Source organism: Halichoerus grypus, chromosome 1 (genome assembly GCF_964656455.1).
Source record: "Halichoerus grypus chromosome 1, mHalGry1.hap1.1, whole genome shotgun sequence".
NCBI lineage: Eukaryota > Metazoa > Chordata > Mammalia > Carnivora > Phocidae > Halichoerus > Halichoerus grypus.
In genome coordinates, this window is record NC_135712.1 from 48,225,154 (window position 1) to 48,240,358 (window position 15,205).

Below are 15,205 nucleotides of genomic sequence, written 5' to 3' on the forward strand. Positions count from 1 at the left end.
AGCTAAAGAAATAATTAAATGTAAGTGAGAAAAAGAAAAGCCAGAATGAGGGATCATTTAGTCTAGGTTATAGCTGTAAATTTCATAGTGGAGCATTTTAATCTGTGTTTAACTACCCTGAGGAGGGTGGTTTAACCTGCATCTTATTAATTCATAGTAGCGTAAGATTTTATAAAATGCATTAGTCAAAAAAATTCCCAGGCAGATTCTTTACATCATCAATTACTTTCTGGTACCCTCCCACCTTACCTCCTCCAGCCAGGATCTTTTGTGTAACAAAATGCAATTGATTTGAGGATTGTGCCTTTCACACTGTTTTTCTGCATTTATTACATGCTGGGGAATACAATGAGCTATGCTCCATTATTCATCACAGCTGGATTGTAAATGAGGAAGGCTGGTCCCACCCATTCCTACAGGGAATTGTTAGAGACATTTTAGAAAGAAAAAAAAAACTGACCCATATTTTTCTTGGTTAAAACATCTCATTTAATAAAGATAAGTTATTCTCCTAAATCAGCTATTTCCTTACGGAGTAAATATGTTGCCTTTTCTTCCCATTTCAAAATAAAAATGCAATTCACAGACTGATAGATGTCAGAGTATCCATTATTGAAAACATGGAAATGATACAATGAAACCAGCTGCCTAAAAATCATGAAATGGAAGGCAAACTTATAAAACAAGCATAACTAAATCAGGTATCCTTTGAGCCAACATATTTTTAAAGCCTACAAAAAGTACTTGTGAAGTTTCCATCTTTTTGTCAGAAGTACTATTGGGGCACCTGGGTGGCTCAGTCATTAAGCATCTGCCTTCGGCTCAGGTCATGATCCCAGGGTCCTGGGATCGAGCCCCACATCGAGCCCTACATTGGGCTCCCTGCTCTCCCTCTCTCACTCCCCCCTACTTGTGTTCCCTCTCTCGCTGTGTCTCTCTCTGTCAGATAAATAAATAAAATCTTTAAAAAAAAAAGAAGTACTATTAAGTCAGGTTGTTCAACTACATTATAATTCACTATGTGGTAACAAAGGGGAGAGATAGGGGGAGCCGCCAACCCATAGTAACTAGATACTGGAGAAGAAAAAACAAAGAAGTGGGAATAAAACCAGGTAAAACCTACACTTGTTTTATTAAGTAGTAAATGGGACTTTAGGGCACATAAATGTGAACAAATACTCTTAAAATATTGCCATGGTGAGCGCTGTGAATTGTGCAAGACTGCTGAATCACAGATCTGTACCTCTGAAATAAATAATACATTATATGTTTAAAAAAAAAAAAAAGAAGAAGATTGCAGGAGGGGAAGAATGAAGGGGGGGAAATCGGAGGGGGAGATGAACCACGAGAGACTCTGGACTCTGAGAAACAAACTGAGGGTTCTAGAGGGGAGGGGGGTGGGGGGATGGGTTAGCCTGATGATGGGTATTAAAGAGGGCACGTATTGCATGGAGCACTGGGTGTTATATGCAAACAATGAATCATGGAACACTACATCAAAAACTAATGATGTAATGTATGGTGATTAACATAACATAATAATAAAAAAAATAAAAAGAAAAGAAAAAAAAAACATTGCCATGGTAGAAACTGAGTCTTATTTATCAAATAAATTCCCCTTCATCCAGACCCATGAAAACAGTAATGTGTATGTACACTCAGTTATAAAGGCTATATGTACAAGGCTCCAAAGCACTTTTTGAATCCAAAAAAAGTGTGAGTTATTCACCATGCACTTTTAGTGCTAACTGCATTTAATTGTTTTCAAATACGGTGATATTTTTATTAAATACTCTATTACTAGGTTAATGAGAATGTTCCAATAATCACACAACCTAAAGGAGAGTTTAGCCCTTATACTTTTACATGAATATGCCATTAAATTGCCTCAGGGAAAGCTCTTTTAAAAAGAAGCTCTTCCAGTGTCCTCTGCCATCAGAGCAATAGCTCCTTTAGCCCTCTGGATCTTCACCGTGGAAACTGCATTCTCTGATCTTTCCCACTGTGGTTCAGCTATATAAGAGTAGGGCAAAAGTCGTTATTCCTGGACTGAGGCCTCCAAGTCTCTCCCTGAGAGTGTGGGAATTGCCTTATTCTTCTATTTAATAGGTGTGGAGTAGACATTCATGTAGGGCTGAATGATTTGTTCTTGCACAAAAAGGTCATATAAAAGGGAATCAGAGACAAAGACATGTCAGAATTCTCAAATTCCCACTTTACTGCTTGGCTTCTGGAAAACAACGATCCTTCTTTAGCTCTTTTAATTTGTGCTTCTCCTAACTGTTCCATGTGGTGACTTGTCCACAGTTTCCTTTTATGCCCATCTAGATAGAACTCTGCCAGCAAGCAGACATTCAAATGGTTGCATTCTAGGGTTAATGTATGATAAAAACAAATCTTTACATTTAACACATATAAGTTTAGGAAAAAAATTTAAAACAGAAAAAAGTTAAATCTTTGGAAGTTTTAGAAATAAAATTAAACATTTAGTAGTGGCAAATATCATTAACATTTATAATGTTTTAAAGATAATCATCAATTCCTTTTAAATGAGCCCAGTAGAAAATGTCCCAGCAGTGGCTTGTATCTACACTGAACTTGTAGAAAATCCATTAAGTGAGTAGGAAATGAAAAGAAATACCGAGATATGGGAACCTTCATACAAACACATACCATGCGTACTTTGCAAACTACCTGGATATCTTCTAGACTTTCAATAGCTTTACTGTGCCATTTACTCAGAGATTTAGTTTTGGGTGCCTCTATAATGAGTGACATCGGCAATCATCAAGTTAAAAAAAAAACAAGTGAACCAAGTATTTTATCTTATAGTCAATCTATCCTGGTTAGTTCTATCTGGTCAGAAAGAAATCGAAATGTTCAAGATTGTCTTTGGCAAACATGAAGACATCTAACATAAAATAACTATATCAATAATAAGCTATTTTTATATGCAATTTGATATTAAAAGTGAAGATTATTTGGCCCTCTCCTTGCCCCCTCCAAAGCTACCCATTCGAAAACATACTAGAGAGAAAGAGGAAAACTTCCATTTTCAACTAAGATTTATATAATATGTGGACATTTCCTACCTATATAATTTTTAAAAATTTTTAATTGCAATAAAATTCCTGTCATGTTTCATGTAAGCAGGAATGAATTTAGAAACGAGCTACTACATAAAGGAGAAGCAATGTAAACAAGCTAACCTACACTATGTGAGGTAGTTGGTGCTGCTTTCCAAATTAATATACCAGGAACTAGAGAAGATCCAGGACTTGCGTAGGACAACATGAGAGAGCAGACGAAGAGTCAGGGAGCCCATTAGCTCGACTCAGTCCACCCACCAATCGGCAAAGTATATTCTCAGTGCCAGGGCCTTGACCCAGTGCCCACTCCCTCCCTGTCCACATGATTAAATTCATCTGCAGTCTAACGGGAACCCATTAAACATTATACATATGTATTGTCCTTGACAACTAAAAAAAAGGATACTGACATACTTAACAAAAATGTGGTCTTGATTCACATGCTCAGGAAATTCAAAACTCTGGTAGAAAAATGACAAGCCTGACTCTATACTACAGCAAAAAGGTGGTTTTTTCTTCAGCAGTCTAATTGCCAAAAAAACAATATTTTTTATTTAGATGAGTGTCTGACTACAAACTCTATTAAAACTACTTCAAAGGCTTCTCATTCCACCTAACAATAACAAACATGCTACAAAATATTCACTTACTAAACCTGCCTTCTCCTGTAAGAATCTCGCCTTATCTTCCTCCAGGAAAACCTGAGCCACAGTTACTCAGACACATCTTCAGAGATTCAGAAGCAGACAGCAAATGCAGCCTGAACTCCCAGGCCATTTTTCCCTTGTAGAATACTTTCCAGAACTCATACAGTTTTCAGTTTCTTTAAATACAGCTTTTGGTCTTTGTAGGTATAAAAACTGTCACATCTCTTACTACATTCTGAAATTTAGGCTAGAAAAAAAATTTGGTCCCCAAACTTAGTTTTTTAAGTGAAAATTCTTCTTCCAACAGAGTTCATAATCCAGGTTAATTATATGACATAGGTAGGAAGTGATCTCCATCTTCTCTAGGCTTCTGGTCAGTTTCAAAATACAAGTTTTGATTAAAGTTCTTCCCTTCCGTAAAAAAAAAGAAAAAAGAAAGAAAGAAAAGAATTAATGGAAAAGGCAAGGATGCCCTAAAATGCACTTTTGTTGTAATACATCACCAAGCTATGTTCCTAAGATCACCAACACTTTCTATTTTCTTTCTTGGCAGGGAAGTTGTCCTGTGCTTTGCTGAATTAAAAAAACAAACAAGACAAACAAAAACAAGAAAAGAAACTCCACTCTGTCAAGACCATGTCATGCTTTTATGAATTCTAAATCAAGCCTACTAACATTTTCTTGGGCTACTCATAGACGAAAATGCTGAGACTAAGTGAAATTGAAAATGTCATATGGACTGCATACCTAACATTTTTTCAATGCTGTCTTCCCTCAGTGAACATCCTTCTTAGGGTTACAGTGTCTGTGTGGACTTTCTTTTGTTTCACTGGATCTTCTTGTTTAAATCTTCTTTATTACATGGATTTATTTATTTATTTTATTTTTTGTATATTTCAATGGCAGTTACCATAAGGAACTGTAGCATGTAGTTAATCTGTGTGTCCCTAATTAGGCTCTCCTGAATCCTTTCTTTGGATGTCTTAGTCTAGGTGAAATGCATTTTTAATTTGGGGAACACATTCAAGCAGGTGGCTCTAAGGGGCTTAGAAAGAGTCTTAGGAAACATCACTCATGTTCTTTCTATTGGATAACACTGAAATGAAGCCACAGGTCATCTGCTGGCTGGAGATGCAGGGAGGAGTAGGAGACCTGGTCTTCAAAAGGCAGACTCCCAGTATTACTGCTCTAACAGCATTCAGCAAGGTTGACAGCACCTCCCATGGACCAAGTCAGATGTTCAGAGATTTTTAAAGGAGTCTCCACCATGTACTTGGAATTTAAAAAGCATCTTCTTCAGGGGCGCCTGGGTGGCTCAGTCGTTAAGCATCTGCCTTCGGCTCAGGTCATGATCCCAGTGTGCTGGGATCGAGCCCTGCGTCAGGCTCCCTGCTCCGCACGGAGTCTGCTTCTCCCTCTCCCACTCCCCCTGCTTGTGTTCCCTCTCTCGCTGTGTCTCTCTCTGTCAAATAAATAAATAAAATCTTAAAAAAAAAAAAAAAAAAAAGCATCTTCTTCAGTTTCCTTAGGTTCCAATTAATCAGAGAAGAACCATGAGTGAGGGGCTGCCTATCGGAACAAAGGGATTCAGAGCAATGGGGCAGTGGCTCCCATCAGAGCCATGTGTGATCATGACCCTTCATCAATTTCTTCTGCAAGCATGCAGGAATTGCTCTGGTTTTTCTCTTCTAAAAGCCAGGTGAAGATATCTGGTGTCAGTGGAACCCATCCATGATGAAGTACCTTTTTGAGGGCAGCAGGACCAAATATCAAAGCCAAATTATATCTCACCCAATATACTCAATTAATGTCCATAATGGTCTCTTTACAAGATAGTTTATTTTTGTAACCTAAGTCTGGTTATGGATTCTGGGGAACAAAGAAAAATAGTTACAGACACTTGCCCAAAATGCATGCTGAGAAAAGCAAATGGAAAGAGAGTGAAATGTAAGATGAACTTGATAAAGGCAAGAGATACACCTTAATGAGATTTGTGTAATTCAAAGCATACTGACAAGTGTCTACAAAGATGGAAATGGAAGGATACATCAAAATATGTGAGGATTTATGGCTCAAGTGCTTTTCATAGGAACTGTCTATGAAAAAGATTGTATAGCATTAATCATAGGTGATAACTGTGGTGAAAGAGAGAAAATATGGCACAGTCCAGGAATCTCTAGGCCAGAACAGATAGTGTCTTAGTTTTAAATCTTCTTTGCCATTTGCTATCATTATGGTCTTAAGTCCCTTCGTCTCTCTGAGGTTTCCTCTCCTCATTTATAAAATATACAGGGGCGCCTGGGTGGCTCAGTCGGTTAAGCATCTGCCTTCAGCTCAGGTCATGATCCCGGGGTCCTGGGATTGAGCCCCATATTGGGTTCCCTGCTGAGCGGGGAGTCTGCTTCTCCCTCTGCCCCTCCCCCATCTCATGTGCGCTCTCTCCCTCCCTCCCTGCCTCCCTCTCTCTCTCAAATAAACCAATAAAATCTTTTTTAAAATTTAAATACAAAACATTCAACTTAAAAAGCCATTATGAAGAATAAATGAAGTAATCTGTGTGGAAGCATATGAACTGTAAAGAACTCAACAAACATTGGTTATCACCAGAACCCATGCCATGTGGACGGGAATTATGTACTCACGCTAGTGCTTCTACTCTAAGGCACCCTGTTAGGAACCTGAGGAGGAGGCTGTAGCAAAAGCTTACATTTGATGTTCTCTCACAAAAGCTACAAATTCAGGATCACTGGCATACAGCTCCAATATTCTCATTCTTTCTTGAATTTCCTTAGAAAAGAAAAAGAGACCATACATTGTATTAGAAAAACCTTCTGGGCTATTCAGGGGAGAGCTATAGGAAAGAATGGCCTTTTCAGAGAAATGGGAGGTTTGGATATTGCAGGAATCACTCTGAAAAACCCAGACATATATTCCTAAGGAAGGGAGGGAGGAGAGAGAAAGCATTTGCTAATAATGGAAAAAGAAACCACTAGGTGGAAAATGAGGTACAGCTCAGAATTATATACCTTCTGCGTACCACATTGCCTGGGAGATATCATGAGGAAAAAAAAACTGATAATGAAATATTTTTCATCCTTTCTTGAAGCCCATGTACATGCACGTGCATGCATGTGTGCATGCACACACACACGCGTGCACACACGAGTGCACACACACGCATGCACACACGCGTGCACACACACACACACCAGCAGCAGCAGCAGAGCAGCAACAAAAAAAGCAAAGTCTCCTACCTCACTGGAAAGCTCACTGTTCTCATACATTTGCCTGATTTCTTCCCTGCTCAGACCACCAATCATCTCTCCACCTGCAGAACTAGAGAAGGGGTGCTGAGGATAGGGTTTCTCATGCTGCTTGGGTCCGGCCACATGGCTTTCATACACAGGATTGTATTTAATAGCATTTTCAATGGATGCAAGGCTGTCGGGCTGCCTGCTGGAGTCACAAAAAAAAAAAAAGTATGGTTGGTTCAGGTTCTTCAGATGCTCAACTACTTAGAAGACTGTTTACCTGCAGCAAGATTTCTGTTGGGCAAGAAAAAGAGGTGGACTGGATACAAATGTGGGAAGGTGACTATGAAAAATCCAGATCAGGTGTTATCATGATCATCTCCCCAACTACATGGCAAGTACACTATGGAATTACTGTTTCATGTCTCATTCATCTTTATTTGCCCCACAATGATTATCAATAAATGTTGATGGGGAAATATGTCTGTCAATAGATAGTATTTCATTAAATGAATATGGCTCTATCATTCCCAGAGTATGCAAATCAAAATCAGTATGTAACCGTGTAACCGCACAGAGAATCTGATAGAAAATATATAGGGAGACCTCGGTGAAATTCAATTCAGATCTACAAATATTTACTGAGCATTGATTACATGCCTAGGATTATCCTCGATGCTGATGACACAAAGAGTTTGTTGGAACCCTGAATGAGATTACACTCTAATGCAAAGTCAGAGTCAATAAAAAGTGTAAGAACAATGATGAAAGTATATCCTGGGTGCTGTAGGACCTAGGAGAGGTGACTCCTTAGCCACGCCAGAGGGTGAGGGAAGGTAACCTGAACCCGAAGCATAGCTCTTATAGACTCTAGAAGCACAGAAGCAGAGTACAAACAGGGATCACAAACACATAATAACTAAAAAGTCTTTGAATCCCTAGCCTACTAAGTTGAGCAGGTTTTATTTCCCCCATTAATGAAGCTACTAAACAGAGAACCAGATTTCAGTTCTTGTCAGATTCTTACCCAGATTTAAAATCTAGCTAATTACAGGGCACCTGGATGGCTCAGTCATTTGAGTCTCTGACCCTTGGTTTCAGCTCAGGTCATGATCTCATGGGTGGTGAGATCAAGCCCCACAGCGGTCTCTGTGCTCAGCGGGGAGTCTGTTTAAGGATTCTCTCCCTCTGCTCCTCTACCCAGTCACACACGCGTGCATGCACGTTCTCTCTCAAATAAATAAATAAATCTTTTTTTAAAAATAAATAAATAAATAAATTGAAATCTGGCTAATTACACTGGAATGAGCCAAAAGGGACAAATTAACAGATCTGGTCCTTACACAAGGGCCTCACCTCATGTCCATCATACTTCTAACCATTCCCCATCACAAAACAAGCATTTTGACCACATTCAACGATGCCATTCCTTCAGTGTGCCCATTGAGATTCATGGATGCCTCCCTGACTTTGCTCATGCTCATTCAATTAGCCACCCCCAGAGCAAACATCTACTCTTGTGTCCAGCTAAATATTATAACCATCATTAAAACTTCTAAGACTCTCTTCCCAGGCAAAACAAATTTATCACTCATCTTATTCATACTGCTGCTTATGTTTGTTTCCAATCTGACATCCTTTAAGGACAGGGACCATGTTTTTATTCAACTTTATAGCTCTCCCCCACCCAGATCCTTATCCAATATTTGGGATATAATAAGTACAAAATAAATGAGTAAAAGGAACACTTTATTCCATTACAGAGCAATTTTTCTTATTTACCTGATGGGCCTCTCTATTTCTCTCCTAACATAATGAGCCTGAAGAGTCCTGACAAGGAAGAAGACAAGAGCCGAAGAGATGAGGACAAGTCCAACCACGGAGGCAATGGTGATGCCTATGACCAAGGGCTCAGACACAAACTCCTCACAGTGTTCACCTCGGTACCACCAGTTCTCACCCACCCGGCATCTGTAATGAGAAGTGACAAAGTCTAAAAACAGAATCACTGTGTTGAAAACAACAGTGGCAGAACCTTCAGCGGGACTGGGGAAAGGTAGCATAATACATGCTGACCAAGTGAAGCTTCAGTAAAGAAGTGAACATAGAGGGGCGCCTGGGTGGCTCAGTTAAGCGTCTGCCTTCAGCTCAGGTCATGATCCCAGGGTCCTGGGATCGAGTCCGCATCAGGCTCTCTGCTCAGTGGGGAACCTGCTTCTCCCTCTCCCTCTGCCTACTTGTGATCTCTCTCTGTCTGTCAAATAAATAAAATCTTTAAAAATAATAATAATAATTTTTTAAAAAAAAGAAGTGAACATAACAGGTTCAATGATCACACAATTTAAGGTTGTGATTAGTGCCTGGTACAGACCCAGTAGGTCCTCCCTGACTATTTGTAAATGACTACATAAAAGACTGACTAGACTTAAAGTGTTCTATTTAACTTCCTTATTTATAATTAACAAAAAAACAGACCTAGGAAGGAAATTGACTGAGATCACACAATTAGTCAGCAACAGATCTGGGTCTAGAACCCAGGTCTCCAGACTCCTAGTGTCCTTTCACCACACTGCATAGATGTTCCCTACCCCCCAGGCTCCAGACTTGTGCAAAAGTGTCTTCAATTCCAACAGCAGCAAGGAAATGACTGCTTTTCAAAATATTATTAATTTCTCTGAAAATCAAAAGACTATTTTTCTTCCAAGTTTTCTAGCTGAACTTTATACTTTTTCACACAGAAGAGTCTGGATCATTCCCCCCTATATCCTCTGTGTCTGGCATCTATAACATTTGCCCATCTTGACATTCATAAACCATCCTCTTATTCATTTTTCTCTGCTTATTCTCAGCATTCTCTCCTTTTACACCCACGTGACTAGTTATTGTGTGGTTCAGAAGTTGATTTGTTCTGTTTTGTTCAAGGAAAATGAGCAGGGGAAAATGGTTAGGCTACCTGAATCTGCTCATCTGTCTAATGGAGTTTCTTTGGTTCTGCCTTGTTAAAAAATGGATCTTAGGTACTTAAAATATATTTGTCACAATTTCAAAGACTTTAAATACTTGCTTTTCTTTATTTTCGAACACTCAGTAGGACCAAGGGAAAGCCACAGGCATTAAGAACATATCCAAGTAGACAACAAAGTTTCAGTGTGAAGTATTACTCTTAGCCTAAACCTAATTTGAGCACCAATTGCCTTATCATCACCACTAAGAACCAACACAAAGATCTCCACCTACTCTAATTAAGACACATTTAAATAATGTTTTTCTTACAGCATCTTGAAAGTATAAAATAAAATAACCAATTGAACTGGATATAATTCAGCTCTATTAATTGACCCAGTCTTCACATGAGAACTAGATGGTATCCATCTATTGCCTAGATATAACTTCTATAATAAATTTTTCTGTGATTATCCTAAAGTCATAGGTGTAGACCCATCTTCTTCCGAGGAAGTATTTATAACATTGGGAAACCAAAATCTCTAACTACAACATACCTACAAATGGCCCCATGTCCAGGCATAATGTCACATTTTCCATCATTCAAGCAGAAGTCAGGCTGTAGGTCACAGAGACTCTGACAGGGTAGTTCTTCCACACTCAAGTACCCAGGGTAGCATCTGCACTCTGCTTCTCCAGTCCAAGGGTTGACTAAACACTCAGAAAATTCATTGCATGCCTGAAACTTGCAAGGGTTGGCTTGATCACCTAAAACATAAAAACAAAACAAAACAAAACAAGACAAAAACCTAGAGAATCATACAAGAAAAGGCAAAACATAGGAACTGGGGTGCATGAAGCCCCTCCAGAAACACTTCCCCCACCTTCAAAGTACCAAGGGACAGCCCCCTTCCTGAACCATAAAATACACCATCACCACTTGGATTGAAGAGCTTTTGTCAAATCTCTCTGAAACCCAGAGCCAAAGCACAAAACCCAATGACCTGGGTAAGCTTTTTCATTTAGGGAGCATTTAGACACTTTAAAACCCATGCCATGTAATCGTCAATCTAAATTCAACACAGTTTTCATGTACTATTCATTTGCACCAACCCTAACCTACTATAGGCTACCTCTGTTCTATACATGAAGGTAAATGCCTTATCCCACAGTGAGAACAAATAGGAGACAGAGTCCAGAGAACTGATAGGAGCCTCAGGAGTGGGTATAACACAATCAGAGCAGCTAAGAACATGTGAGATTTGTGGAAGGCAATGTTAGAAAAATAAATCGGCCCTGTACCTCCTCAGGCTATTCCTAATAATATTTTGACTTCAGTAACTTTATTTTTCTTTGATTAGGTAAGAAAAAAATAAAAATTTTAAATAATTAGGATAATAACCAGTCAAAAATGATATAAGACATTGACCATGATGGGTCTTTCATCCCACTTGGTTCCACTATATGTTGTTCACTGGCGAATGGCAATCTGTGAATGGCAAATGATGACATAGATATGAAAGACAGATGAAATAGGTGGAAATAATCCATAGACTCATCTAGATGAAAAAGCATGATGTTCAGCCAAAAGGCTAAGGGGAGTTAAAAAGAAAAAAATAAAGAGTCTCTTTCCAGAGAATCTAATATGGTTTTGAGAATCACTGATTTCCTTGCTACTCTGGAGATTAAAAATACTTTGCACAAAGGCTTTAAGGCAAGAAAAGTTTCTTGAATCTGAGGAAGTAAAAACAAGCTAATCTGACTACAATATGATGAGCAAAGAAGTTAGTTTCATTGGATGACACTGGGGGGGAAATAGGGACCAGACCTTGTGGCTGTTGAACCAGGAAGCCAACTGAAGTATTTCAAGCAGGAAAGTGAAATAATCTGATGTTTTAGGCAGAGCACCCTGGCTGCTGTCTGGGAGAGGGGTAGCGGAGAGGTAGTAGGGAAACTGGTTCAAATGAGGGGTGATGAATGCTTGGCCTAGACTAGCAGCAGTGGAAAAAGAGAAGTACACAGATTTGAGATATATTTAGAATATTCAGAATCAACATAAGTTTGGGGGTAATGGAAACAGGTATCAGAATGGACTTCCCAGGTTTCTGACTTAATTAGCTGAGTGGACATGGCTTTAATTTCTCAAGATGGTGAAGCTGACAGAAGGATTAGATTTAGTTAAAAGAGGGGGAGATATGGAAAACAAGAGCTCATTCTTAGATATCTTAAGTTTGATATACATAGGATACATCCAAATTGAGATCATCAAATACATAGTTAGATTTTGATTCTGGAGCTCAGAAGATTTGCATATAAAAAATGTGGAGAATTACTGACATTTACATAAGACTTACAATAATGGAAATGGGTAAAACAGATTAGGAAAATAATATAGAAGGAAAGAGAGTCCAAAATCATTTGGACTTGGCAACTTAAGAGATGCAGCCAGAGCAGATCCAGTGGATAAGTAAAAGAGAGAGCTAGAGCTAGATGGAATAGGTAGAAAAGGGAATGGGAGGTGAACAAGATAATGCGTGTGAACAACCCTTTTAAAAAGAGAATGATATTGATGTCCTATGAAGAGATCATTTAATAATTAGCAAGATGTGGAGATTTTGCCTGACATAGTACCCTTTTTCCTTCAAGTAATTAATTCACCTTGACTCAGTATAGAAGAAAATACACAAGAATATTCACTGGATTCCACTAAGAAACCATCATAGTATTCAATACCATTACCTGATTCCACATCAAGGGAGTATTTATCAATAGCCAAGTTCATGGTCTGGTAGGCAGTGGTGCAAAAGTCTTCCAGAATCATGTATACAGCATTGTTGACATTAGGAGGGACAGACTTCACGAACTTCATTCGGCTGTTTACCACAATACTGCCATTTCTAAAGTTCAGGATTTCTAAATTCTGGAACCCTGTGAGATTTGACTGGAGATAGGGAACCAGCTACAATAATGAAAAGTAGTCAGTTTATTTACAAGGTTTTGCATTTTGTTCAAAATATACCAACCCCCACCCAAAAAAAACAAGGATGAGCCCCTCCCCCATTTTTCCAAACTGTATTCTATTTACATTATTTAAACTGTTAATCAATAAAAGTATAAATTTTGAATTATTTGAGAGTCAAGAGATTTTCATGGTGATATTTAGGAACCCATGGAACTCAGACAGTTTTAGATAGCCAGGGAGTTTATTCTCTCTGTTTCACTAAAGAATCACAACAGTGAAGGTATCATAAGTACCTACCAAAACACTGGTCTCACAGTAACATGTGAAAAGAAATTTTAAACTTGTTTCAGTCCCATAATTGATGGAATACAATCTTCAGTATCTAAGTTAGTACATCACCCTCATACCATATTTGTGTTTTCCATTTCTTATATCTATCTGTCTTATTGTTTTCCTACCAAAGCTAGGCCATGACACTATTTGTAAATGAAATGTCCACAACAGACCACATTTTCATTGGCTCAGATCTTACGTGTTTAGGGGAAAGAGGGTTAGTTCATACATGATTATTCACTGATGCCCATGTTTCACTTCTAGTGCTTACCAGTTCCAAAAATCTTTGCTCCAGTGCTTTATATTCCAAAGAGTTTTTATTAAACAGATCTTCTGAAAACAGCATGTTTGTCACTCGGAGGCTGAAGAAAACCAACAAAGCTCCTGCAGTCTGGGTATGACTCAAGTCACCTCCTTCCGTGGGCTGCACCACAATAGCCCTCTCTGTGGAGTGAACATTTGTAGACATTTCCACATAACTACCAACCTTGCCATTTTCCTCCGGGATTAGCTCAGGCTGATTGAAATCTGTGCCTGTCCAGTCCAGTTCTAATGAAATATCCTGAACACCCATAATTACTTCATCCTCTAGCAGGGTGGAGCTTGTGGTTGGAGACAATTTGGTAGACTGTGTCATGGAAGATTTCAACCAGAGCTTGTCAGTACTCTGTGGTGTACTTGCCAATGTGTCTCTAGACAATTTCCCTAGGGAAGAAGTTCCTGCCCAAAATACCTCTGATTCTGGCAATATGGTCCCCAAATGTTGCATATCTGGCTTCATTACTGAAACCTCGTTGTCAAACCATTCGTGCTTGGATGACTCTGTAGTTTGTTCCATATCCTCCTTTAGAAATGGTAGCTCTGGTTTATCAGTAGAAGCAGAGATTGCTATAGATGTCAGTAGAAGAGGTGCATTGGTAACTGAGTAATAATCTATGTCAGGTACCTCTGATATTTCCTTGGAGAGAATTAGAGATGCAGATTGAGTTGTGGTCTCTGCAAAGATGGGCATAGTAGGTCCACCAATGAGCTCTTCCTCTGCAAACTTTGTGGATCTATCAAAATGCCCATATTTTAAATAGTCAATACTTTGCCCTGTAGAATCTATTTTGTCATCTATAACTAATTTCTCATCTATACCCTCAGTTGGCGAAAGCGACTCCTGATCTTCAAGCCATGACTTAGACAGTGGTTCAGAACTCTTCTCTAATGAAGTCTCACTCCATGGCCAAGTAATCTGATCTACCTTTTGCCCAGACCCTGAACCTAAACCACTCTCATATATAAACTCTTTTTCTATGGATGTGTCTGGCATCAGAGTGTTCACTTCTAATTGGTCTTTGACTTTGGAGGCCAAAGAGTCCAAGCCAGAAGGTATAGTTACTTCTTTAGCAAGAAGATCTACAGTGACAGATGAGGTCAGATATGGTGAGGATGTCAAAGACACTCCAGAGTCTTCCACAGATGGTATTGTTTCCTTTGGCACCGGGTGAGTGAATGGACTTGAAGGCAATTGATGAACAGAAAGAAAATCTTCTGACCCTTCAACTTTGATTAATCCTAAAAATAAAGTTTTCCATTAATTAATCTACAGAGTTGTCAAAATGTATTCCTAGTCCTCCTAATAAAGCCAGCTACTTATGTTTTTTCTCATTAAGTTAGGAGATACAGTTGCTGATTTTTACTCTGATAAATTAGCAAGCAAGAACTCATTATGTTTTTGTGATATGGTACAACCACTCATGAATATACCCCTCTTCCCTGAGGATAATAAGATCTCAGCTATTGAACTAATTCATCTTCAAACACTTGATTTTTTCATTCCATGGAAATAAAGAACTGTTGGTAACCATATTGACAACAAAGACTGAATCTAGTGGAAACTAAGGGAGGAAATTTTGTCTTTGAATTCCCATTTCCTAATTATGTTTATTGCCCATCATCCTTCAAATTCACCCAATGTTTAAAATCTTGGACTCA

At 38.8% G+C, this 15,205-nt stretch overlaps 1 protein-coding gene across 1 annotated transcript in view; it reads right to left on the bottom strand.

Annotated features, from left to right (window-relative positions):
• Positions 1-6,268: 6,268 nt before the first annotated feature.
• The window catches only part of IMPG2 (interphotoreceptor matrix proteoglycan 2), a 74,193-nt gene continuing 65,256 nt past the window's right edge, over positions 6,269-15,205 (bottom strand). The window contains exons 12-17 of the mRNA XM_036108925.2: positions 13,497-14,785; positions 12,670-12,889; positions 10,488-10,698; positions 8,770-8,958; positions 6,991-7,192; positions 6,269-6,523 (exon numbers count right to left, since the gene is read on the bottom strand). Coding sequence (XP_035964818.2) covers positions 6,440-6,523; positions 6,991-7,192; positions 8,770-8,958; positions 10,488-10,698; positions 12,670-12,889; positions 13,497-14,785 — 2,195 coding nt within the window. The 3' untranslated portion in view covers positions 6,269-6,439. The remainder of the gene's footprint in view (positions 6,524-6,990; positions 7,193-8,769; positions 8,959-10,487; positions 10,699-12,669; positions 12,890-13,496; positions 14,786-15,205) is intronic.